Consider the following 27,588-nt stretch of genomic DNA (forward strand, 5'->3'; position numbering starts at 1 on the left):
GGACTGGGCTGTTTTGAGTTTAAAAACACCATAGGCCTATTTGGAAACACCCCCCCCGCCCCCCCCCCCCAACAGTAAACAACTCTCAGACAGTGATATATGAGTCATAAAGTGACTTCATAATCATACCTAAACAAACCGCCAGGACGAATTGTTGGGAGTAACATAATTCGATAGGTCTCCATCGTGGGTGTGACAGCAGGCTAACTGGATCCAAGGTAAGAACTGCATTTCAGTCAAATCAAATGCCTCGAGTTGGTTTTAAAGTTAAACAATAAACATACAGGATAGGAAATTAGGAATACACTGAGACACATTTAGAACTTCATTTGAGGATTGGGGCTAATGTTATTATTATTATTATTATTATTATAAACTGCTTTTAAACTCGCTCGCCGATGCGGCTGTCTGTCTGTCGCTTCATGTTGTCATGAGACATGACAGATGTTACATGCTGGAGTAGAACTTCAAACTGCATGGAGGCAAAACCGAGTGATGTAAAACTAATAACAATTTAGTAAACAGTTTAATTTTATTTGTGTATCTATTTTTGTTTATTGTAGTAGTTATAGGCTATAGTAGCCGAATATTCAGAAGGACTACAGAACAGCACAACTTTAATGTATTCAGTGCAGGTTGAACAGTAACATGTGTGTGGAATTATTATTATATGTAGTTTTCTGCAAAGGGAAGAAGAATAGATAGAAATATTTAAAGAGCATATAAGTAGGTATAAACCGTTGAGGATGGATAATTACAAATTTTATTAATGTTCCTTATTAGTAGGCTAAATATTGTGTGTAGATAGACGTAGGCCTACAGTCAGAACTAGAAAATTCGCAATTTAAAAAAATTGCAGAGTGTGGTTGCCGCAGTGGCTTACATATGCCCCTCCCACTAATGTTGACAGCCAATTACAATGTCGCGTCACCCCTGTGATCATGCGTAAGTGATTTGGAGGGGATTTAACCCCCGAAATTCATGTTTTTGCGACAAACGGTTACATTTCTTGCATTTGCGGCGCCCCCTATGGACGAAAATGGAATTGCTTTTAGAACTTGGTTGATTGAACCACCCCGGACATCTGATTCAAATTTGGGATGGATTGGACATTCCGTTCGTGATTTGCGGCATTTTTTTGTAAAATGGGCCCCTCCCACTAACTTCGGACGACGATTGCGGCCGAACGATACGCACTATCGAAGTTCTGCCGTTCGAGTTTTCATCGGAAAGGTCCAAAGATCACGTGTACAGATTTTTGTGAGATTTGGAGAAAATACATTTTGCGAAAAGCAAAAAGTGTGTTTTGGACAAAATTCAAAATGGCCGAAAATCTATCATGGCGGAAATGGGCGTGGGGAGATGCGTCATGACTCAAGGAATCCAGGGAAAAAATATTTTTTATTTTACGACCTACGGTTCCAGAGTTATAAGCCAAAACGTAAAGTTATAGCGCCACCATGAGGCCGACCGATAAAATTATAAACTTATAGGTTAAATAATTTTAGTGATAAGTATGAATTTTTCCTCCAAGTTTTGTAACTATAGTGATTACAGTCTCCGAGGAAAAAATACTTGAGTGTGAATTTTTGCATTTTCCCATTCATGTCAATGGGAAATTTTAATTCACTAATAAATTCATATCAATTAAACTATACAACATTTCTCTTAGCAAATCACAAGCACACGATTCCCATCGTCAATTTGACATATGGCTCAAGTGCGTACAGTCAAAACTGTGGGACTAGTAGTGCGGCAAACTTTGTCTTACTCCAGGTAAATAATAATAATACGGAAAGTGTTACAGTTACTAGAGTCTGGTTGCCCTTTGGGCAACCACACTAATTACAATGTACAATTTTAGGCATTTATCAGACGCTCTTTACAGAGCGATTCTTTTGAGTGGTGCAACCACTCCAAGGAACAGCAATGTCCGTCCTAACCTATGTGACTATGTTTAGAGTACCAGTAGGGGCAAAAGTGGCGCTGTTGTGCCTAAAACAGAGAGAGAGAGAGAGAGAGAGAGAGAGAGAGATAGTGTTGCACTGTTTACAGAGAGAGAGAGAGAGGCAGGGGGAGAGGGGAGTTGCACCACTCAGTTCACACAGGTGTGATTTTCTTTTACAATACAGTCTATTCTTAGATTAGACATTGATTAGCGGTTGTTTAAATGTCTACAGTATATATAGACCGTCTTTAAATAAATACTTTTTGAAATGTCTGGGAAAAATGCATTGGGAATCATTTCCTGGGCCTGGCGTCGTCATGAAAGGGGGCGGGACTGCGACGCTCTATTCAGTATTTAAGTCCGACGTCATTTTGTAGTGCTACGTTACGTCCGGGTCCAAGTGGCACCAGCTCCCGTCCGCATCCCATTGTAAATAGAATATCTAAACGCGTGAATCTTTTTAAATTGACCTTATTTTTCAGAAAGGAAGCCATAGAGGGTTAAAATGGGTCTTAATGCTTCCAACTCGAGTAGAATTATTAATGTTTTGTACAAGTGTCCATGACAACAAAAATATATGATGTGGAGACAATAAAGACTATTATTATCATTATTATTGAAGGTGGCAACAGTCCATTTGCTCTGTAAAATATTTCTGGGGCATATTTAGAATGTGTGCAGGCTTGAGTATGTTGAATCTAGTTTGCATTAATGAGGATTTAGTTGACACAATCAAATAAAATGGTGATAGTATTCCATGTGGGGCAGACGGCCTGTCACAGCCAGATTTTGGAGAGCAGCGCAGCTTTGTTGTTGCGAGGAAAGCGGTAAAATGAGACTTTCGTGGTTGTTTTCGTCTCAGATTTAGTCCGACGGAGCGTCACAGTATAACTCCATGGGGACACAAAAGCGACACAAAAGTAGGACCCGGAAGTATCTCAGGAGGGGGCGCTCACGTCACAGCTAAAATACTGAATAAGTAACAGGTATAGAGCGTTGCAGTCCCTCCCCCTTTCAGAACGAGTGGCCCAGGAAATGAATCTCAATGCATTTTCCTCATAGACTTTTCAGAAAGTATTTATTTAAAGACCTTTTAAGCGTCGTACGAAGCCAACTCTTGTCGTGACAAATCATGACAACAAACAAAACAACAAACTAAACTTTTCGGGCCAAACAAAGAATTTTAAAGTAGAAAAAAACGGCAGGTTACAACACTTTTTTTGTTCTTTTTCTTCTTTGTAATTATTAGTTTGGTCCAAAATATTGTGTGTGTTGTCATGATTTGTCACGACTCGAGTTGGCTTCGTACGACGCTTGAAAGGTCTTTAAATAAATACTTTCTGAAAAGTCTATGAGGAAAATGCATTGAGATTCATTTCCTGGGCCACTCGTTGTTCTGAAAGGGGGAGGGACTGCGACGCAGTATAGTCTCTGTATATTTTATAAACGTGGACTCAAATAAATAAATTGAAATGTTAATTAGCTGATCTGTGTCGGCACAGGAGCGTTGTGCGAGCTTATAGATGGGCTATTTTTGAGGGGCGTTAGCCCCTCACTCATATGTCCAGCTTTGAGGGTCTGACAGAAGTATATGTGTAAACACAAACACAAATGATAGGGTTTTTAGGCAGGGGTATTCAACTTTACGCACACGCGGAACATTTGTGGGTTCTCAAAATGCATTTTGTGCTCAAAAATGAAAATGTATAATAATACCGTATCTCACAAAAGTGAGTACATTTCTGCAAATATTTCATTACACTGAAGAAATGACACTTTGATACAATGTAAAGACAGTGTACAGCTTGGATATCAGTGTAGATTTTTATTTCCCCCTCAAAATAACAAAAAAACACAGCCATTAATTCCAAACTGCTGGCAACACCACAATGTGAGCAACACCCTTAAAATGGGGTCTCTCTGACAGTGACCACTGCGAATGTGGGGACCCAATACAGACTGTGGAACACGTGCTGACCAGCAGCTGCCCCACATACCGGCCACCGAATGGTGATCGTGGCTTAATTGACCTAGACGATGACACACTGGACTGGCTTGCTGCAACGGAGCTGAAGCTCTAAGGACATACCACCCGTGTCCAAATTGGGCCTTTTGTCTAACCACTATTACTTTCCAGCACTGGAGGAGTGTTTGGGCTCATTATCATGTTGGAATACTGCCCTGCGGCCCAGTTTCTGAAGGGAGAGGATCATACCCTCAAATGTGTTAACGTGGAGCGCATTGTTTTCTTCCAGAGATCATGCAGGGGTGCAGGGACCAGGAGGAGGAAGGCTGGCAGCGCCCCCTGGTGGAGGACGACATGGCGGGAGGAGGAGACCTGGGCGACGGGACCGCCAGGCTGACGCCAGTCTGCGGTGGAAAGAGTACGCACATTCCTTACTTAACCCATTCTGGACGGGAACCCCTTTTGGTGTTTTAAGCATAGCTGTTGAAATATAGCAGATCTACAAGCTCGTAGTGCGGCACTTGATCTGCCTTTTTTGGAAAATTGTGAAAACGTGCACATTTTTTAACATATATTACAATTACAATTTACAATTTAGGCATTTAGCAGACTATCTTAATCCAGAGCGATTTAAATTAAGCAAGAACAAAAAGCATGGCAATACATCATATACATACAAAGTAGTTGTCATGAAACATGCGTAAGCTAAGAACGTAACAGTGGATTATCTATACTATACTATACTATACTATACTATAAAGTCTAAAGTGCTATGACTGCAATTCTAGTGCTGTCTACGTAACATGCTATAAGTCTGTATAAAATGCTATCTAAGTCTACATAAAGTGCTATCTAAGGGGCTAGGCCGAGTGCTACGGGCCATGATGGAGTCTGAAAAGGTGGGTTTTCAGACTACGGTGGAAGATTGGGAGTGAGGCTGCAGTTCTGATTGTAATGGGAAGTGCATTCCATAGTTTTGGAGCCAAAAAGGAGAAGAGTTTGGGACGTGTGGAGCTTCCAGTTTCCCTGCGTTGTCTGATCTGAGCTCGCGGGAGGGTTTGTAGGGTTCAATCATACTGCAAGATATGGGGGGGGCATAACTTTGGTTGCTTTGAATGCCAGCATCAGAGTTTTGTATTCTGCTCAGTGCCCACTGCCCACACAGAATGAACACGGTGAATATATTTAACTCAAATATTTTCTTCTGGGGGGTCCCTGGAACAACATATTTTCAGATGGTGGTCGGCGGCCAATTACATATATTTTTGGGGTCGTTGATATGAAATATTGAGCACCACTGAGATATAGAAACACAGGTTTTTCAGAAAACTGTCATGATTTAGAAGACATTTTTTTACTGCAGTGTAGAAATACTCGTTAGAAGTAGAAGTAGTTTACTAGTTTCAATATTTGCCTCTGAGATGTAGTGGAGTAGAAGTAAAAGTACTGACAATTGTTGTTGCAGGCAGTAAAGGGCAGGTAAGCCTTGCCAAGGGCAGGTTTTTGTCCAAATATGGTCACTTTCACTTTCACCAGCTCGGAGACCGCCATTGTACGAAACTAATTATGTTAGCATTAGCTCACACTGTTTATCTGTCACCAGAAACGTTAATATGTCATGTGCAATGCGATGAGAAATCACAAATCAGATCCGATCATCATCACCACGGACTGCGCTCGTACTGTAGTTTCAGAGAAAAGAGCCAAAGAAGGTCCTATTTTCGTCCCATTGAAAGTATAGGATCTCCTTTGGCTCTTTTCTGGTGCTGGGGGACACACATTTCCTGGTGCTGGGGGGTATGCAAGGTGGCAATGTCCTTCTAATACGTGAGGGGGCCGTGGTTTGTCATTTACTGTTTTAATTTATTTGTAATAATTATTTTTGATGTTGCGAGGAGGAGCTGCAGCTGAAGCTGCAGGGCAGCAGGAGGTTCTCTACCAAAATAATTATTACAAATAAATGAAAACAGTAAATGACAAACCATGGCCCCCTCACGTATTAGAAGAACAATATCATTCAACAGAAAAATGATGAATCTATCATGGTTAAAATGGAGTTTTAAGTTATAATGGGTTTGTATAGCAAGGGGGCGGGGCAGTTAAAATGACCAAAAGTTTTTTTTTAAGTGAAATATCCCTTTAATCTCATCTTCTAAGTTCATGAACTGTCCAGTAGACTACTTGGGCGATGCCGGCGTAGAGGACATTGCAGTAGTCGAGGCGAGTAGTAATAAAGTATATGTACTCTTGTTACTTTCCAGCGCTGCCTGTGAGCGCCGCCGTCACGCAGAGCAGGAGCCACGCCCCCAGCGGGGCAGAGGATCTGGCCCCGCCCCCGCCGGGGGGGCCCCTGAAGCGGGGGAGCCTGCAGGGGGGGAGCGAGGGGGGGCCCCCCTCGAGGTCCCCCTCCTCCTCCTCCTCTAACGGACTGTACAGTCGACCCCCGCCGGAGGGGGAGAGGATGGGTGGCGCCCCCTGGAGGAGACTGACGCGCACGCGTAAGATCACACCCGCCCACCACGAGTATACACCTCAAACTAGTGTTGTTACTATGACAAAAAACGACCTTTTTTTCCACTGACGAAAACTAAACGGAAACTACGTGAAAACTAAGCTAGGTGATGACTAAAACTAAGATTAAATAGGTTGACAATTTTGTCAACAAATACAAACTAGACTAAAATGTTAGGAAGGGACTAGTGCACAAGAGATCCAGTATAAGTCATTATACCGATCTACAACGCGTGAGCTTGTAGATCGGCTATTTTCACCAAGTGTAAAATCAGTCATTACGACGGCATCAAGGCCCGACAAAATACATTTTAGTCGACTGAATCAACTTTAGATTTAGTCTACTAAAATCGTATATTTAGTCGACTAAAACACTAAAACATTCCAGGTGACCAAAATGTGACTATTCAAATGAAAACTATTCAAGAGAATATGACAAAAAATTGCTGTCAAATTCAACACTGGAATGTTTTAGAGTTAGTCTAGTTTTTGTCGACTAAATATCATAATATGTGACTAAAATGTATTTTGGTGGGCCTTGATGCCGTTGTAATGACTGTTTTTACACTTGCAACCAAGTGTAAAATGACTTATACTGGATGTCTTTAGTACAGTTTTTATTTGTTGACGAAATTGTCAGTATATTTGGTCTTAGTTTTAGTCACCATAGCTTAGTTTTCATATAGTTTCCGTTTAGTTTCCGTTTAGTTTTCGTCAGTCGACAAACATTTTTTTTTGCCTTAGTTTTAGTTGACGAAAACAACAGGCGTTTGGCCGAGGCTAACCTACGGTACGTGGTGTTAGTGCCTGTGAGAACACAGCATCAGTGCTGTGGTCAGTGTGTTCCGTGTGCTCTGTTGACTCACACTGTTGACTTTGGTGGGAGAGGAGAGGCCAGCAGACAAAAGGCCACACATCTGTCACACACGGACAGACACGCACGCACGCACACACGCACGCACACACACACACACACACACACACACACACACACACACACACACACACACACACACACACACACGCACGTACGCACACCACGCACGCTTCCTTTCCATGTCACTTCTAGTTATTTTAGAGTATGGCCAGTTGTAAACGGTTAAAGAACAGCTGACACATAAAGCCCAAGGCTTGTTTCCAAAGGGTCTCACATCACTATGTGTCCATATAAGGTTGATATTATAGCTTGTTTCCAAAGGGTCTCACATCACCATGTGTCCATATAATGTTGATATTATAGCTTGTTTCCAAAGGGTCTCGCATCACCAGCGGCGGTGGCTCAGGGGTAGAGTGGCTGGATGGTAACCACAAGGTTCCCTGCAGTTCGAACCTGGGTTCCCCCAGAGTTAGTGTCGAAGTGTCCTTGAGCAAGACTCTGAACCCCTAATTGACTCCTGATGTGCTGGTTGGTGCCTTGCATGGTTTCTGCCGCCATCGGTGTGTGAATGTGTGTGTGAATGGGTGAATGTAAAGCGCCTTGGATAAAGGCGCTATATAAATGCAACATTTACCATATATTTATATAATGATGATATTATAGCTTGTTTCCAAAGGGTCTCACATCACCATGTATCCATATAATGTTGATATTGTCCAGTATTTTCTTTACCCGTTTAGACCTGAGGACGATTCTACAAATGTCTTCTAAATCACTTCTGAAAAACCTCATGTTTCTATGTCAGTGGTGATTTGCACCACATTTTCATGATCTTTCCAAAAATAGCAGATCTACAATCGTTCAATAGCCTAAAGTATAACATAATGCTTGAAACACCAAATGGGGTCCCCGTTCTGAATGGGTTAACGTGTGTCCTCCGTCATGTAGAGTCCACGGCTGACCTCTCAAAGGACGAGCTGAGGACAAGACTCCAGGAAGTGACCGAGGTACAGAAAGCCCCCATTCCCTGTCAGCTTGCTGTACAGTGTACAGTGTACAGTGTACACTGTACACTATCAAAATAAAGGCAGAAATAGCCCCCATAATAGCTAAGAAACAGTGCAAGTACAGTGCAACTCAGGTCATCTAAGTCAGTGGTCCACAAACCTTTTCATTTCAAGGACCCCCAAATTGACACTAATTAGCCTGTGGACCCCCCGTTTGAAAAGATATGCCAGGGACCACCCATAAGAGCAGATTTTTACAGCTCTAGCAGTGATTCTCGACCCATTCCATTTCAAGGACCCCCAGTTTGACATGCATTAGTCTACGGACCCCCATTTAATGGCATTTCTATCCCTTTTAAAATGTTAATTTAACTCCTGAGAGTGTACAAATGGATCCAAATGGACCCGTTAATGTCTATTTGGTTCCATGTGTACAAACCCATAAGGGTCCATTCATTTAGCTGGGGACCCCCTGGAACTCCATCAAGGACCCCTAGGGGGTCCCCGGTCCCCACTTTGAGAAACCCTGGCCTAGTTTGACCTCCGAGGCAAAGCCGTCAAGTGGTTTAACGGTCCGTTTGTCTAGGCAAATATTTGACTTGTTCTCTTTGGCCTTCCCTGTGTGTGTGTGTGTGTGTGTGTGTGTGTGTGTGTGCGCGTATGTGCGTGCGTGCGTGCGTGCCACTGCAGGAGTCTGAGCTCCTGCGCTGTGAGCTCGAAGTGACGCGGCGTTACCTGGAGGGCAAATACGAGGCTCTGAAAATACTCCAGGGACAGGTGACCACACACACACACACGCACGCACGCACGCACGCACGCACGCACGCACGCACGCACACACACACACACACACACACACACACACACACACACACACACACACACACACACACACACACACACACACACACACACACACACACACACACACACACACACACACACACACACACACACACACACACACACACACACACAGCGGCTCAGGGGTAGCTGGTAGAACTGTAGCTGCATGGTAGAACGACCGGATGGGAAAACGGCAAGGCTCCCGGTTCGATCCCGAGCTCCCCCAGAGATAGTGTCCTTGAGCAAGCCTCCCCGATTGACTGCTGTCCACTTTCACCCTGGCCTCTGTACAGTGTCTTTTTGTCCACTTTCACCCTGGCCTCTGTACAGTGTCTTTTTGTCCACTTTCACCCTGGCCTCTGTACAGTGTCTTTTTGTCCACTTTCACCCTGGCCTCTGTACAGTGTCTTTTTGTCCACTTTCACCCTGGCCTCTGTACAGTGTCTTTTTGTCCACTTTCACCCTGGCCTCTGTACAGTGTATTTTTGTCCACTTTCACCCTGGCCTCTGTACAGTGTCTTTTTGTCCACTTTCACCCTGGCCTCTGTACAGTGTATTTTTGTCCACTTTCACCCTGGCCTCATTACAGTGTATTTTTGTCCACTTTCACCCTGGCCTCTGTACAGTGTATTTTTGGGGGCGTGCCATTTATAGATAAATCTACAAGCCATTATCTTGTCATGAAGTGCAAATTTGTCTAAGCAATGAATCATTGACATGACTATTGACTACCAGTCCTTCTAAGGAGGAAACCTGTACTTATCTTAATCCAAAAGCATAATAAGGAATATTTCACTTAAAAAAAAGAGAGCATTTGATCATTTCATCGTCTACTCAACACCTTAGACAGTGTTTTAAGTTTCTTGATTCAGTATTTACTAGATATTTGATGTTCAGTTTAGCTGCCCCGCCCCTTCCTTTACAAACCCATTGTAACTTCAAACTCCATTTTAAAAGGCATCCTGTGGCACTGAATGAGTTTTAAACATAACAACAAAACACCTGTCCTATTTTCTGGTGATTGATATTGTCCTTCTAATACGTGAGGGGGGGGGGCGTGTTTTTGTATTTACTGTTTTAATTTATTTTTAATAATTCTGTTTGGAAATGAACCTCCTCCAGGACATGAAGGACACATAATTAGAAGGACAACATCAGTCACCAGAAAAAAGGACTGGTGTCTTCGATGATTAAAATGTTTGAAGTTACCCCTGCCACTCGCGATCTAAATCATCCCGTCTAATTATAAAAAAAATATCCTGTGTTAGACGGCCCTCCGCTGTCCAGTCGCAGGTCGCAATAGATTTATTCTTACCTTCCGTTGTTTTGGGTACATCTAGCTGCTACAGCCACATCCGGAAACATCCGGTGTGCTCTGTTGCTATAAATCGACTGGGCGCTATAATTTAATGGATTAAATAACCCCGGGCAATTAAAGTGTTTAACAGTTCCTTTAATATTATTTTATTGGTAAAAAGGTCAATTGCCTTCCGTTTGTTAGAAAAGGACTGTATTTGAAGGCCCTAGTAAAAGATACTGGTTCTGTTCAGAATGTATTGTCTCCCATCTTTCCACAAAATAATAGAAAATGCTCGATAGTGGGCTCGATAAGAACCCGGCTCGATAAGCCTGATCGATAAGGTGATCGTTATCAATACAAATTAACGAGCTCCATCCCTAGTTGTGGTGATCTAAAGCTTCAGTGTAAATCCAGCCTGTTGTCCCGTGTCTGTTGTCCCGTGTCTGTTGTCCCATGTCTGTTGTCCCGTGTCTGTTGTCCCATGTCTGTTGTCCCGTGTCTGTTGTCCCATGTCTGTTGTCCCATGTATGTTGTCCCGTGTCTGTTGTCCCGTGTCTGTTGTCCCGTGTCTGTTGTCCCATGTCTGTTGTCCTATCCTGTTGTCCCATGTCTGTTGTCCTATCCTGTTGTCCCATGTCTGTTGTCCCATGTCTGTTGTCCCATGTCCTGTTGTCCCATGTCTGTTGTCCCATGTCTGTTGTCCCATGTCCTGTTGTCCCATGTCTGTTGTCCCCTGTATGTTGTCCCATGTCCTGTTGTCACATGTCTGTTGTCCCCTGTCTGTTGTCCCATGTCCTGTTGTCACATGTCTGTTGTCCCATGTCCTGTTGTCCCATGTCTGTTGTCCCCTGTCTGTTGTCCCATGTCCTGTTGTCACATGTCTGTTGTCCCATGTCTGTTGTCCCATGTCTGTTGTCCCGTGTCTGTTGTCCCATGTCTGTTGTCCCGTGTCTGTTGTCCCGTGTCTGTTGTCCTATCCTGTTTGCAGGCCATCCTTGACAAAGCCACCGGTCACACCAAGAACCTTCTGCAGAAGAGTGAAGAGAGAGCCAAGGCTTTGGAGAAGGTCAGTGAGGTGCCATATACACTTCATTTTTATTTTTTTAAGGGGAGCTAGCCAATCCTACAGTATATACAGCTTTTGTCCCCACACGTCTCAAGATTTGCCATTGGTTCAGGTTCAGGTTTATTTGTCATTTGTATAGATACAGAGTATACATACAATGAAAATTGTTTTGCTCAGAGCACTCACATTCTTACATACACAGGACATAAACAAACATCTATAGTGCAAGAAAAGACAAAAAACAGGAAAAGAAAAGTGCAAGTGAAGTGAAGTGCAATACAGTTGACAATGGAGGGAGAAATTACGTCAGAATTCCGCTAAATATGATGTAAATTAAACATCAAAACATTAAAGGCCATTGACATTGAAGGGAGCAAATCGGCTAACCAATCACATGTTGGTGGGAGCGCTTGGCCAATAAGGGACCGCCTTATGTACAGGGCTCGACAGTGCGACTAGGTGCTCGCATTTGCTACTAAAAATATCACCGTGCAAGTTGTAAAATTTAATTTGTAGCACAGGTGCGACTACAGGATTTGACAATTAAATCGTGATAAAGACAAGGCTCTACAGCAAGTGCACATTCTATAGTCGCGGTTCTATACCTACATTTATATTTCTGAACGGCGGTGTCGTTCGCCAAAAAGAGCAGAGCTACAAGCTAACAACGTGTCGAGGCTCAATGTGGCGTTCATTTAAAGATCTGTCCCCTTTGCTCCCACCGCCCCACCCCTCCCTGTGTTGCTGCTCAGTTCTCTTCTCTTCCCTGTCAGCAGCGGAGCGAACGCAGCAGGATAGCATGGTAGCACAGAAGACAGAAGGAGTTGCTAGGACCCCGACACGTTGAATACTAAAGTTATTTAGAAAGTTTGTAATGTTAAAACATCACTTGATATAACTTTTACCGAAACGTGGGTGAAACAGCAAGCAGCCGTGCACGCAAAGAGTGCACGTGCGCACGCACATGGAGTGGACGGATTGATTGATATACCAAAACAAAAACAACCCTTGCTTAGCACCTCGCTTACAAAAGCGTGTGAGCAGCGCAATACGAATGACCGACCTGGCTGGATATATTAGTCAGTGGCTAGCTCAGGTCCATAGCTCTAAATGCAACGCATTAGACTAGAGCTCTATGGACCAGAGCTAGTCAGTGGCCTGCATAACGAGCAACGGAAAAAAGGCAAAGATCCCCCCCCACCACCTCCTTCCACCACGCCAAGGTGTATATATGTCCGATGTTCTGTCTGAACTGAAGCAGTCAAAGCCAAGGAGAATGTTACAATACTAATTCACCATCGAGTAGCTTCTGCACTAAATGTCTCACTCATTTCACAGGGGTGTGATCTTTTAAAAAATTGGGTTGGGGGGCATCACCATTTACACAAAGCCGGCACCGCTTCCATGCTCACGAATGTGACATGACTATAGAGACGAAGCAGTCCTGTGGATTGGCTATTGAAAAATAGCAGATCTACAAGCTCATAGCGCGGCACTCGGTGTAGATCTGCTATTTTGTCGTGAACATGTGGTGCAAATCTTTGAATATATATTCTTTCAGAGCGAACTATTTGAACTCAACTCAAATAGTCAAAGCTTTGCTTCTGGGGGGGGGGGGGTCCCTGGAACAACATTTTCAGATGGGGGGGTCGGCGGCCAATTACATATAGTTTCTGGGGTCCTTGACATGAAATATTGAGCTACTACTAGAAACACAGGTTTTTCAGAAAACTGTCAGGCTTTAGAAGACATTTTTAAAATGTCAATGTCAGGCCTGGGTTAATAAAAGTGTACCACAGGTGAGACTCATGCACCTCCAGGGCTGTTCAAACTACAGTGTCTGGGCGTGTTGTTTACATTAGCATGCCTTCGTCAGTCTCTGGCTAACAGCCCTGGGGCTAACGTTGAACTGTTCAAGTGACAGCATCCTCCAGACACAGCTGACACTGTGTGCAGTCATTAGAAGTAGGATTCACAGGGGTTGGCGAAAGGGCCTTTCTGTGTGGAGTTTGCATGTTCTCCCCGTGTCCCCTAGGGTATGTACCCTCACATGTTCTCCCCGTGTCCCCTAGGGTAGGTACCCTCACATGTTCTCCCCGTGTCCCCTAGGGTATGTACCCTCACATGTTCTCCCCGTGTCCTCTAGGGTAGGTACCCTCACAAAAAACATGCAGTAATCATGGTCTCTAAACTGCCTCCCCCTGGCCAGCCGGGGCGCCTGATGGAGGGGAAAGGAACTGGTTTGAATAACGTGTTCCTTCCACGCGCTACGTCCAACCAGGGAAGGACACTCATGCATGAAGGAAGCATGAGTTCAAGTCTGTTGCTCTCCCCAGGTTGGTGGAGGGTGTGTAGAGCCCAGGATCACATTAGATAATTGACACGGGTGAAAAATGGGTTACAAAATCGTGGGATAAAATTTATATATATAAAAGAAAATGTATGAGGATGATAAGTATGATTCACAGGCAGAGGCGTATAGTTTCAGAAAGAAAACAAAAAGAAATACGTTACCATAGCACCATTTTGTAAAATAGCAAAACGAGTGGATCTACAAGCTCTCAAGGCGTCGCCAAGCAACACGTTGAGAGCTTGAAGATCAACTATAACAAAGTGAAAATGCTTTGAAAATGTTCGCCTAGTATGACATTCCCAAAACAGAGATGCGCATGCTGGGAGTGGATTTTAAATGAATGGTTGCATTATATACAATAAAAGGCTTATTTATCGGCCCAGGCGGTGGCGTAACCGTCTGGGCACCCGACTGGTAATCCAGTCGCAGTGTCCCGCGGGTTCGACTCCCGAGCCCGACACGGCCTTTACTGCATGTCATTCCCCCATCTCTCTCCCGTTTCCTGTCAGCCTACTGTCTGTCCCTTCAAAAACCAATAAAAGGCATAAGCCGCAAAAAATATCTTAAAAAAAGAAGAAAAAAGGCTTATTTATCTAAATGATTGACACGTTGTCACGTGTAGATGGACGGGCGTCGATTGCAGATTCATCTGCTAAAACAGTTCAGAGTAGGGGACAATATGTATAAAATAACAGAATTTGAGATTCATTTAGGACGGGAACCCGTTTTGGTGTTTTAAACATTGTTATACTTTAGCTGTTGGAAAATAGCAGATCTACAAGCTCATAGCGCGGCACCGAGTGCCGCGCTACGAGCTTGTAGGTCTGCATTTTTTTTTAAATCATGAAAATGTGGCGCAAATCTTATATTTCAACGTTTTTAACTCAAATGTTCCCTGGAACAACATTTTTTCAGATGGGTGTTGGCAGCCAATTACATATAATTCTTGACATGAAAATGTTTGAGAACCACTGACATAGAAACATGGGTTTTACAGAAAACATTTGTCTAAATGGGTTAAATCTGAACACTAGGGCCCGGCAACTGCCATGCCCTAGCTTGATGATACCAAATGACTGATTCACAGCGTCAGTAACACTGTTTTGGTGTGTTTACACTGCCTACTGTACATCTACAGAACAGTGAGTTTAAGCCATTTAGGCCTGACGTCGAAATTAAAAAGAAAGTCTTCTAAATCGTGACAGTTTTCTGAAATGCCTTTGTTTCTACAGTATATGAGTGGTGCTCAATATTTCATGTCAAGGACCCCAAAAATTATATGTAGGCCTACTGTAATTGACCACCGACCCCCATCTGGAAATATGTTGTTTCAGCGACTCCCCCCAGAAGCAAAGACGCTCTGAAAGAATATATATTCAAAGATTTGCGTCCACATTTTCACAATTTTTTAAAAATAGCAGATCTACAAGCTCGTAGCTTGTGGACAAAATCATATCCAATTGTCCTGTCGCCAAAATCCAACGCTAACAAAGTATTGACGCTAAATCTCATCAAATGGTGGCCCGTGGCTCATATGGCGAGTAGTAGTACATAATGGGCCTTTAAATATCATCAAATGGTGTTCCTCTGTTAGGCTGTTTTTGTTCTTGTTACAGTCTCTCCATGGCCTCTCGTTGTCGCCTCTCCTTGCTTCTCCTCTTGGGTTTGGACAGAGAAAGAAGTGGTGATCTGACGAGCCTTCCCTTCTGCAGTCAAAGGAAATGATCTTTACAGTAATCATCATTCTTATGGCACTCCAAGCATTTCCTGCCTGCACCAATCTTCTTAACAGCCGTCTCCTTTTCTGACAGCTACAGTGCTTTGAATTTCTTGAATTTTCTTTATGCCTCTCTTCTCCACAGATAATACACCCACCGTCGGTGTCATCTTTCTTTGTGGTTCTGGTGGAGGCATATTTCTTGTTGAATTTGCTGTCTGCTTTATCTTCTGATTTGTCTGATTTATCTTCAGGTGGTCCAATCTCTCATAGATATCCTCCTGCTTCTTTAGGAATGTGAGCAGCATGTCAAAATGGTTATCTTGAGTGACATTATTATTGGCATCAACCATGAAGACAAGCCAGTCTTTCTTCACAAAATCAGGAAGCTTGCTCTCAATGGACTTCACCACGAGTGGGTTCTTATGAGGGCCCCAGTATTTCCTAAGTCTGTCAGGTCGGAGAGGGCTTTCTCTACTGTCTGAATAAGGTCTACTACTTTCCTTGGCTGGTTTCCTCTCACCGGTGGGATTTTCTCCAGCTCTTCAATTATTTCAATAGCAATTGTAGACTTGTTTCCATACCTGTTTTCCAGCACTCTAAATATGTCATCAGCTGTATTGTAGGTAGACAGTCTCAGGTCTTTGGCCATCTTCTCATCCACGCTGTCAAGGAGCTGGACCTTTTTGACCTCTTGTGACCCAGTCGGCTCTCCCAGTCTTTTTTCCAGCGGTGGAACTCCCTTTTGCAGCCACTAAATGTAGGCAGTTTAGTTGGCTTCATTTTCACAAGCGGCATGAAATGTCTTGTCATACCTGGTTTCACATCAACTGGTGCTGATACTTGATCTTCAAATTCAAGTCTTCGTGCTCTGGCAAAAATCAGCTTTTCTCAAGTCGAGCTCGTTGCTGACACTTCTCATGTTCTTAATCTCCTTCTTGAAGACACTGGCTTCTGCTGTGGGGATCCATGGCTCCCAGTCAGATAAAGCTTTAGATGCCTCTTTGATGAGCCTCTCCATTACGAGTAGATGGACTTCAAAGCTTTCGCAGTTGATGCTTTCCACAGGTATGTTGTATCCATCTTGACTCGCTTTTCCAGCTGCTTTGAATGCAGCCTCCATCACATCTTGTCCATACTTGGCCTAGATGTTGTTTTTGACAAGCCTTTTTACTTCATCCAATCTTTCCTCACAGTCACTCACGACCTTCTCCAGGCTTGTTTCCTGATCTTCGTCAAGTTGTGCGTCTTCACCATCTGTGTCCTTGGCTTCAATCTCTGCCAGTAGGCCAGTCCTGAAATCATCATTAATTTCAATGACCCTCCGTGCATCAGCAGATAACTTTGTGTATTCTTCTCTGAGCTCTGACTCATATAAAGTATCTGCTTTCCTGTTGAGGTAGTTGGCCCGCCTTGTGAAGCAGCTCTTGGCTACAGTCCTATCCTTCTTTAACTGATCAACTGTTTTGCCAAGAACATCCTCCGCCATTTTGATCAGTGAGATGTTTTTCCTTCCAGGTTGTTTGTTTATTTTGGAAGTTGAACTTTTTCCACAGGTGCTTCAGTTGTTTGTGACACTTCTCATCAGCTCCCTCTGCTGGACTTTCTGAAGCCTTTCTGTCCTGTTGCTGGACTGATGAGTTCCTCTTGGTCAACAAGCTGGCACGCTGTTGGTTTTCAACTGTCAAGGTTTTCAGAAACCTTTTTGCCCAAACTTGAAAAACCGCTTAGCCGACAGGGGGAACTGTGGTCAACTCAAAAAGACAACTTCTTTCCTCTTTTGTTTGTTTTTACTTGAAATTAGTGGTACAGGTAAGTACAGTAGGTGTTGGCATTTAGGTATAGGTTGAAAACCTTAAACAGAGAAAAAGACAAAAACAAAATACAAGCTGTCATTAACTATGTAAGGTCAATCAAACAAAAAACAATAACTGAAATTCACTCATTTCACTTGAATAACCATGGTTACTAATGTAACATACAGCACTGAAGCACTAGTCACTTCAGTAATCCAAATAAACAGGTTGTTTTAACTCATTATCTTCAATTAAAGACTTAAAGACTTAATTCGACTAAGCAACTTAAATATATTATGCAACTTAAATCAAACATAATTACAGCAGTTAAATGTGGCCTAGCAGCACAAAAACATAAATAACTGCAGAAACACTTAACGCACCAGTGGCATTCCCCTTGATGGCTTGACAGGTTTCGGTCTTCCCAGCTCCAATGTTTTGGACAGTCTTTTAGTTCTGCTGTTCTCTCCATGCAGTGTTCACCACTGCTGCTGCCTTCATACCATAGACTGTAAAAAAATACGGACAAAGGGTTCCCCGGGTCTAACATGAACGTAAAATGAGGCCTGTCAGTCCTTGTATTGTAAGTCGCCATCTTTCTAGATCCGTTTTAGCCCAGCTGACCATTGGCTGGCCCAGACAACAAGGCGGGACTTCCCCCCTTCTTCTCCGTTGGTTTTTATTTTGACTCGAGTGGGAGGGGAATCCCGATCATAGACTGTAACGGTAGCCACACCCCTCAGAACATGCGTGACTTTATGGTAATTCTTTTAATAAATGGGACCATAATTTTCCAAAAAGAATATTATGACATTAGAAATGAGACTTTAAACTAGTGACTGGAAGCAGAAAGTATTCATGACCATGTTTATTAAGGTAATACAGTCTAGGTGAAGTTGGGCCCAAATACATGGACTTCTATGGGGCTATGGGTTTTTCTGGGTCCACTGACAGCGCCACAACAGGCCATTATATGAACTTTCAGGAAATCCCGATTTCCTTGTGGCTTCACAAAATATCTGTCTGACTGCCCCCCTACTTCATACTGAACAAACACTTCCTGTTTTCTGTGCCTCTCCCCAATCAGTGATTGCCACCAGGTGCTGACTGATCAGTGATTGACAGTGATTCCAATTAGGCCAATTAGGGGTTTTGACAGCACAGTGGTTGAATAGCCACCCCACATATTAAAATAAACCTGTGGGTGTGGCTGAGAATCTGGGGGTGTGTCTGTGGGTGTGTCTAACAAAACCTATGGGTTCTCTTCAGTTCCATTTTGAGATTGAGGAACAAACTTATGGGACTCCACTGTAGCTATCTAGCTATATATCTTGTGTTGTGTTTATAGCTATCTAGCTAGCTATATATCTCGTGTTGTGTTTATAGCTATCTAGCTATATATCTCGTGTTGTGCTTATAGCAGACTCCTCACTCAAATGTGCACTTGCCGTTTGGGCAACTCCAAAGCAAACTCCACATGCCCAACATTTTATTTACCTGCCATAGTGTCAACCCCTTATTACCCCTGTGAGGGCCGATCCGATACTTTTCCGATACCGATACAGTATCGGGACATCTCTAGTTGAAAAGCACTGATCTGTGGCGTTCCTTTGACTCGACCACTCCTTGTCCTTCTAGGAGGTGAACGGCTTGCAGTGGGAGGTCACCTTCAACCAGGTGCAGATGAAGACCTTTGAGCAGTCCTGGCAGCAGAAATATGACAGGTGGGACTTTATTTATCATGGTTTACACCACAGTGTTGTTTATGGCAGCACATTTTTGATTTTAGTTTTAGTCATAGTCTTTTGAATAGTTTTCCTTTTAGTTACATTTTAGGAATGTCTTAGTGTTTTAGTCGACTAAATATCATAAGATTTTAGTCGACTAAATCTACGGCTGATTTTGTCGACTAAAATGTATTTTGGCGGGCATTGATGCCGTCGTAATGACTGATTTTACACACACAGCTTGTAGATCTGCTATTTTAAGCATGCAACCAAGTGTAAAATGTGTGTGTGTGTGTGTGTGTGTGTGTGTGTGTGTGTGTGTGTGTGTGTGTGTGTGTGTGTGTGTGTGTGTGTGTGTGTGTGTGTGTGTGTGTGTGTGTGTGTGTGTGTGTGTGTGTGTGTGTGTGTGTGTGTGTGTGTGTGTGTGTGTGTGTGTGTGTGTGTGTGTGTGTGTGTGTGTGTGCGTGCGTGCGTGCGTGCGTGCGTGCAGGGTTTGCATGGAGAACAGGGCTTTGAGTGACAGTCTCGGGGGGAGAGCGAGGGAGGTGCAGGAGCTGAGAGCAGAGAATGCGGGTAAGTTCTTCATTACATCACAGACATGAAACACAAACACAGAATTATGAGCATTGTTTACAATCTTCTCTTTTTTGGAGTCCTCCCTGACACAGATTAATTTGTGCGTGTGCATGTGTGCGTGCGTGCGTGCGTGCGTGCGTGCGTGTGTGTGTGTCCGTGCGTGCGTGTGTGTGCGTGCGTGCAGCTCTGAACCAACAGTGTCTGGAGCTTCTGTCCATGCTGAGCGTCGGAGAGCAGAAGGCCTTTCAGGGAAGCACAACACCACCATGTGGCAGAGGACGAGAGGTGACCGTCCTGGAGGTGTGTGTGTGCGTGTGCATGCGTGTGCGCGTGCGTGCGTGCGTAGAGAGAGAGAGAGAGAGACCAGCGAAATCAGCAGATCTATAAATCTCACAATGCGTGGAAACACCGTATACGCTGTGGTCTTATAGCTCGGCTATTTCCCATATTTCTGCACAACTTAAAGTATGAAATACTTATAATATAATAAGTTTTCACGGTGATTCTTAAACGATAATCTTGTTAATGACCCAGAAAGAAACTATTTAAAATATCGAAGTCGTATAAATCGACAGAAGTGGATGATCGACATTTACAGCCATAATTTATTGACGCTAAAAGCCGTGTCCTCACGTCTTCATAATTACACACGGAGGATGCCTAGGACAGTGGTTCCCAAAGCGAGGTCCGGGGACCCCCAGGGGTCCTTGAGAGAGTTCCAGGGGGACACTGACACTGAAACAGGTTTTTGAAGACGTTTTTGTAGAATCGTCCTCAGGTCTAAATGGGTTAACGTTGTCCCTGTGACTGTCTGTCCCATAGCCCGGGGGGTCCTGGGGGCGTGTCAGTGTAATTTAACATTGTCCTGTGACTGTCTGTCCCATAGCTGGGGGTCCTGGGGGCGTGTCAGTGTCCCGGGGCCAGGGAGCCGTGTCTGTGTGCGCGCACCGCCGCCTCCAGCAGGAAACACGTCCTCCAGCTCCGACACGAGGTAATGGAACTCAGTGATTCACTCAACCTTTTAAGCCACTGTAGTTCCACTCACACTCCAGAGGGCCACTATAGTTCCACACTCACTCCAGAGGGCCACTATAGTTCCACACTCACTCCAGAGGGCCACTATAGTTCCACACTCATTCCAGAATGCCACTACACTCACTCCAGAGGGCCACTATAGTTCCACACTCACTCCAGAGGGCCACTATAGTTCCACACTCACTCCAGAGGGCCACTATAGTTCCACACTCACTCCAGAGGGCCACTATAGTTCCACACTCACTCCAGAGGGCCACTGTAGTTCCACACTCACTCCAGAGGGCCACTATAGTTCCACACTCACTCCAGAGGGCCACTGTAGTTACACACTCACTCCAGAGGACCACTATAGTTACACACTCACTCCAGAGGGCCACTGTAGTTCCACACTCACTCCAGAGTGCCACTATATTTCCACACTCACTCCAGAGGGCCACTATAGTTCCACACTCACTCCAGAGTGCCACTATATTTCCACACTCACTCCAGAGGGCCACTATAGTTCCACACTCACTCCAGAGGGCCACTATAGTTCCACACTCACTCCAGAGGGCCACTATAGTTCCACACTCACTCCAGAGGGCCACTGTAGTTCCACACTCACTCCAGAGGGCCACTATAGTTCCACACTCACTCCAGAGGGCCACTGTAGTTCCACACTCACTCCAGAGGACCACTATAGTTCCACACTCACTCCAGAGGGCCACTGTAGTTCCACACTCACTCCAGAGTGCCACTATATTTCCACACTCACTCCAGAGGGCCACTATAGTTCCACACTTATAACTTATAACAGCTACAGTATATTTTCAATTATTATTGTTGTTGAAATATATAGATATATCCGAACGAACATGTTTCATTTAAATTAAAGGTGGTGTAAGTGATATTTATTTTGCTAAAATAAGTGTTAAACAGTTCTATATTGTGCATGCGTGCGTGCGTGCGTGCACAGCTAGACTCCCAGCGCAGGAGGAACGAGGAAGCTCTGATGATGGCGGACGCGTTCCGCATCGCCTTCGAGCAGCAGCTCAGGAAGCGCAATGACCACTTCCTGCTTCGAGCCGCGGACGCCGCAGAAAGGATCAAGTCCCGCCCCTCGCGCAAGTCAGAAGGCAAGTTCCGTGAAACAGTTTGACTAGTGGGCTTTTTGACAAGTCTGGCCTCGTCCTGTGAAACAGTTTGACTAGTGGGCTTTTTGACAAGTCTGGGCTCGTCCTGTTGAATCAGTGGTTTTCAACCTTTTTTTTATATCAAGGATCATTATTTTTTTCAGCATTTGAGCTGCACGGACAACCATTTGATGACATTTAGACTCGCTGACCCAAAACTAAAGAGTAGCGTTATCGTTGGATAGGATTTTGTCCACAATTCTCAAATTATGTGCAGTAATCCTGGTCTCTAAACTGCCCCGACACTTCCGCCGATACCTTAGGTTGTGACCAGGCTTTTCTCTCTGTCTTAGGTTCTGACCAGGCTTTTCTCTCTGTCTTAGGTTATGACCAGGCTTTTCTCTCTGTCTTAGGTTCTGACCAGGCTTTTCTCTCTGTCTTAGGTTGTGACCAGGCTCTTCTCTCTGTCTTAGGTTTTGACCAAGCTTTTCTCTCTGCCTTAGGTTGTGACTAGGGTTGGGATTCGGAACCGGGTCCATTTCAGACCCGGTTCCGACATTGCGGATCCGGAGCCGGTTCCATCGTTTTTTTATTAACGGTTCCCCAAACGGATCTCATCAGTTGTCATTTAGCTCCGCTGTGTCTGTGCCTGCATGCAAGCAGAGCCTGGGGTGAAGTCACCCCACCTACATGAGTGAGTGGGGTCGGGGAGGATACGCCCACTGTTCTGTGCATTCAGCGACCGCTGTGGAGCGAGTGGGACAGTATGTCGCCAAAGTGTGGTTAACAGAGAGGGAAATGACTGAGGCTGAGCAGTGAGCATGCAAAGTGCAATAAATGCGAGAGTTGCTAGCAAAGGTTGTTGCAACTTGTACCACGTGAACATAGAGGAAACATCTCAAAATCAATATGCCTACACATCGCGTTTGAGAGCCATGCGGAAAGCCGTGCCTGCTCTCCCCGCAGCTCCACCACAGCCAGCGGGGGACGATCTGATGCAAGGCTGGTTTACTTTCCCCAGGCTAGTAACGTAATGGAAAATAAAAACTACTAACGTGCTTTTAATTTGTCTCTAAATTAATTGCGTGGCTGTTGAGAGCCCAGCGTTTAGGTGCATATACCGCCATAGATTGATTACTTTATAAACAATTTTCAGAACAAAAGCACAGGAACGTAGCCTACAGTTCAATACAAGGTCTGCTATAATCCAAGAAAGCACTATGGCTTGTTTCCATTAGGGTAAGGGGTCCTTCATATTAAATTTATTTGAACATTAAAGACAACATTTGTCACTACAACAATATCATTATTGTGTACTGTATATTTAATATACAGTACAAATTGCAATATACAGTACAAATTGCAACAATGATATTGTTGTGATGCCTATAGCTGCTGCTGGTGGTGGTGGTGAAGTTTAAATAATAGTGCCACCTCATAATTGTAAAGTGCATTTTCAATAATTTAATTAATTAATTTGTGTTTATTATGTACTTGGTTAGGTTAGTTATAATATAAGCATAATCTATGTCAGAAAAACGGGGAAAAAAATAATATTAGGATCCGTTAAGGGAACCGTTAGGAACCGGAACCGTTAAGAGGGATCCGGGAAGGATCCGGAACCGTTAAAATCCTAACGAATCCCAACCCTAGTTGTGACCAGGCTTTTCTCTCTGTCTTAGGTTGTGACCAGGCTTTTCTCTCTGTCTTAGGTTGTGACCAGGCTTTTCTCTCTGTCTTAGGTTGTGACCAGGCTTTTCTCTCTGTCTTAGGTTGTGACCAGGCTTTTCTCTCTTTCTTAGGTTGTGACCAACCTTTCTCTCTGCCTTAGGTTGTGACCAGGCTTTTCTCTCTGTCTTAGGTTGTGACCAGGCTTTTCTCTCTGCCTTAGGTTGTCACCAGGCTTTTCTCTCTGCCTTAGGTTGTAACCAGGCTTTTCTCTCTGTCTTAGGTTGTGACCAGGCTTTTCTCTCTGTCTTAGGTTGTGACCAGGCCTTTCTCTCTGTCTTAGGTTGTAACCAGGCCTTTCTCTCTGTCTTAGGTTGTGACCAGGCCTTTCTCTCTGTCTTAGGTTGTAACCAGGCTTTTCTCTCTGTCTTAGGTTGTCACCAGGCTTTTCTCTCTGCCTTAGGTTGTGACCAGGCTTTTCTCTCTGTCTTAGGTTGTGACCAGGCTTTTCTCTCTGTCTTAGGTTGTGACCAGGCTTTTCTCTCTGCCTTAGGTTGTCACCAGGCTTTTCTCTCTGTCTTAGGTTGTGACCAGGCCTTTCTCTCTGCCTTAGGTTGTAACCAGGCCTTTCTCTCTGTCTTAGGTTGTGACCAGGCCTTTCTCTCTGCCTTAGGTTGTGACCAGGCCTTTCTCTCTGTCTTAGGTTTTGACCAGGCTTTTCTCTCTGTCTTAGGTTGTGACCAGGCTTTTTTCTGTTTGTTCAGCCTCTTGAAGGCGTGAACACTGCTTGATTCAATGTCTCCAACAACCACAGGAGGCTGTTCCATGTTGTTATAGCTGATAGGAGAAAGCTCCTGTCAAGGCATTTGGTGTTTCTTCTCCATGTTCAGAAGTTAATCTTCTTCTCTGTGTTCATTCCAGGTGCTCACAGGATTGTGGTCCAGAAGCTGCGAGAGCTTTTGCCGTCCAGCACTCAGCTCCAGTTGTCTGATGAGCCTGCGGACATTTTGCACAAGCTACTGGACCTGGTATGGCTGCTTTAATGCTTCAATGCTTCAGACACTGATATCACTGTTGTTTTTGGCAGCACATTTAGGCCCCTTTTCCACTATGGGGTGGAACCAGAACCAGAACCAGAACTTTCCAGGACCCAGAACTACCAAGAACCATGTGTAGTTCCAGAACCAAGTTCTGCTTCCGTTTCCATATAACCAGAACCCAGAACCTGTTAAGTCTGCCCCCCCCCCCCCCCCCCCCCATTCCCCCACTGCTGAGTAGCTCGGCCTGCAGGGCCCCTCCCCCTTGGCACGGCCGGGGGGGTCCCGGAATACAGAGATATTCATGTTTAAATAATGACTGGTTATTATTCAACAGTGGTGGAAAGTAGCTGTATATAGTATTGTACTTAAATACATTTCGGCCATTTGAAAATAGACAAACTACAAGCTCGATGAGACACGTGAGCTTGTAGATTGTCTATTTTCAAATTTATTTGCTTTATTGTACTTTTTTAAACCAATAATATGAACATATTTTTATATGCCACATGTGCCACAGCTGTGGCAGCCACATGCCACAGCTGTCACATATATTTCCTATACATAATAGATATACTATTATGCACATACTGTAGTTTATATGAACATGGATATATGCAGCATACATTATATATAGGCTATATTTGCCGATATGGATTTCCTTTCCATGTGGGGAGTGGGACAACAGTAAAACACCCGTTTTAAATGCATTCGACCAGTTGTTCTCCAACCTTTACCTGTCTACAATATTTTGCTTAAACTGCAAGAGAAAAATATATATCATATAGGCTATAGCTCATATGATAAATGATAACCCACCTTTTGAATATAGCATTTAACATTGTGTGGGTTGCAATTATAGTGCCTCTTGAGCAGATTGAGCAAATTGTGCCATAACATCCAGTCCAGTTGTAATGTCAATATCAAGAAATGTGCAAATACAAATCATTTAACCGTTGTGCTAGTTGAATTTAATTCTTCCAATGTGTAGTATTGTGTACAGCACATTTCTAGTAATGATATGCCTAATGCCTTGCCCTGAAAAAGAAAGAAAATTCTGTTCTGGCAATTTAGAATAGATTATATGGCGCTCTCGCGCGCGAGCACACGCACGCAAACACATACACGCACGCAAACACATACACACACACGCACACGCACACACACACATCTGCAGTTAGCCTAGCTGTTAGCTGTAGTGTAGAACAACAACTGCAAGCAAACAACTCGTCGCGACAGCTTTATGGCTCTCTCTCTCTCTCTCCCTCACGCACACACAAGCTCTGTCTCTCCCTCTCTCGTGGCCATAGTGTTTCTGTGTGCTTTTCCAGGTTATTTTTATGTGTGTCCGCTGTCGCTGTGTCGCACTTAGGAGTTTAAAATGTGCGCTGTTGTGTTGTGTGCGCTTCTTTCTCCTCGCTCCGGTCTCCTCAGTGCTCAGAGTGCTGTCACCTCAGCTCGACCAATCGAGAGCAGCAGCGCTGCTGGCCCCGCCCATAGGTTCCCAGAACTCAGGGTTAGTACTACCTCAAAAGCAGGGCCGAAAAAAGGTTCTGAGAACCTGGTCTGAAACCGTGCCGTACCGCGCTGTGCGCTGTGGAAACAAACCCAGAACTAAAAAAAATAGGTTCAGGTTCTGGATAGTTCTGGTTCCACCCCATAGTGGAAAAGGGGCCTTAGTTTAAGTCATAGTCTCTTGAATAGTTTTCATTTAGCTTTAGTCTTTTGTTTGTGTGTGTGCATGCGTGCGTGCGTCCGTCCGTCCGTCTAATCTCCGGCACAGTTAACCCGGTCGATGCCACATTTTGATATTTCATATTCCATCCTAATTGAGTGCAGTACTTTCATCCGACGGAGCATTGGTCCGAACGACAACCTACCTCCTCCCTCACCCTAACCTCCCCCGGGGCAGACACCTAAACCTAACCGCAACCCTCTCCCGACCCGCAGCGCACCTCGGAGCATTGCTCCTTCGGAGCAATGCTCTGTCGGATGATAGTATGCCTCCCATCCTAATTGGCTAACATTGGCTTTCGATCAGTGTTTTAGTTGTATTGGCATCATTTGACTCAAAGCAAAACCTCTTTGGTGTTGTCTGTCTGTCTGTCTGTCTGTCTGTCTGTCTTTCTTTAGCTCAACGACAAAGAGGAGGCCCTAGCCCACCAGAGGAAGGTTAGCTTGATGCTAGCACGCAGCACTGATGAGCTAGAGAGAAGACTGCAGCCCCACGAACACGCTCACCACCGCAAGCCCGAATCTCACCTACACTGCAAGCCCAGTGTGTCCGAACCCAAGGTCATGATATAAATTTGTTTGGCAATTGTTTTGCAATATTGTTTTTATTTATTTATTTATTTTCCTTTAATTTCAGTTTAGTTTCGATTAATCTTGCGAACTTGTTTTTAATGTAGTTTTTATTAGTGTTTTTATTGTAATATCAGGTATTCAAAAAGGTCAGAACTAAATTCTAAAATAGATCTACAAACGTGTCTATTTGTGCAGCAAACCGGGTTCAAATCCAGGCTAGAAGAGGAAAGTTACATAGCTCTGCTTAAAAAATAAAAAATAAATCCCCTTTTTTTCCCCATAATTTCGTCATGTTTAACTATAATAACCTTGTCTGAACCTCATCTACAGGATTGTGTACACTGCAAGCCTCCGCCCAGTGCGTCTGAATCTCATCTACACAGCCAGCCTCCGCCCAGTGCGTCTGAATCTCATCTACACTGCCAGCCTCCGCCCAGTGCGTCTGAATCTCATCTACACTGCCAGCCTCCGCCCAGTGCGTCTGAATCTCATCTACACTGCCAGCCTCCGCCCAGTGCGTCTGAATCTCTTCTACACTGCCAGCCTCAACCCAGTGCGTCTGAATCTCATCTACAAGAACATCTACAGCTCCCCGAGACGGCCTGTGATTCCAGGTACCAGCGCTCAGAGTCCAAGCAGCATCTGCATCTGTCCATAACACCCTCCGTTCCGAAGCCAATCCAACCTAGAAGGAACTGTGCTTGTGACAATGCTAGAGATGCACAGCATTGACGACCGA

General features: G+C 44.3%; 3 protein-coding genes across 3 annotated transcripts in view; 2 read left to right on the forward strand and 1 right to left on the reverse strand.

Moving 5' to 3' along the window:
- mtmr3 (myotubularin related protein 3) overlaps positions 1 to 27,588 on the reverse strand; it is a 401,420-nt gene that overhangs the window by 181,362 nt on the left and 192,470 nt on the right. The gene's annotated exons all lie outside the window — the stretch shown is intronic.
- ccdc125 (coiled-coil domain containing 125) lies at positions 132 to 27,507 on the forward strand (the record flags this gene model as incomplete). Its single annotated transcript, XM_083783471.1, has 14 exons — positions 132 to 218; positions 4,204 to 4,332; positions 6,176 to 6,412; positions 8,251 to 8,309; positions 9,000 to 9,086; positions 11,444 to 11,521; positions 19,026 to 19,111; positions 19,605 to 19,687; positions 19,875 to 19,990; positions 20,577 to 20,681; positions 21,681 to 21,840; positions 24,427 to 24,533; positions 26,676 to 26,824; positions 27,180 to 27,507. Exons 2-14 carry the CDS (start codon positions 4,209 to 4,211, stop codon positions 27,505 to 27,507), a joined length of 1,719 nt encoding a protein of 572 aa, XP_083639597.1. The 5' UTR covers positions 132 to 218; positions 4,204 to 4,208.
- LOC310872566 (major facilitator superfamily domain-containing protein 6-A-like) overlaps positions 27,395 to 27,588 on the forward strand; it is a 72,262-nt gene continuing 72,068 nt past the window's right edge. The window contains exon 1 of the mRNA XM_083784546.1: positions 27,395 to 27,463. The gene's annotated coding sequence lies outside the window, so the exon portion shown is untranslated. The remainder of the gene's footprint in view (positions 27,464 to 27,588) is intronic.

The sequence above is a fragment of the Protomyctophum parallelum genome (assembly GCF_964188405.1).
Source record: "Protomyctophum parallelum genome assembly, chromosome: 15".
NCBI classification, from domain to species: domain Eukaryota; kingdom Metazoa; phylum Chordata; class Actinopteri; order Myctophiformes; family Myctophidae; genus Protomyctophum; species Protomyctophum parallelum.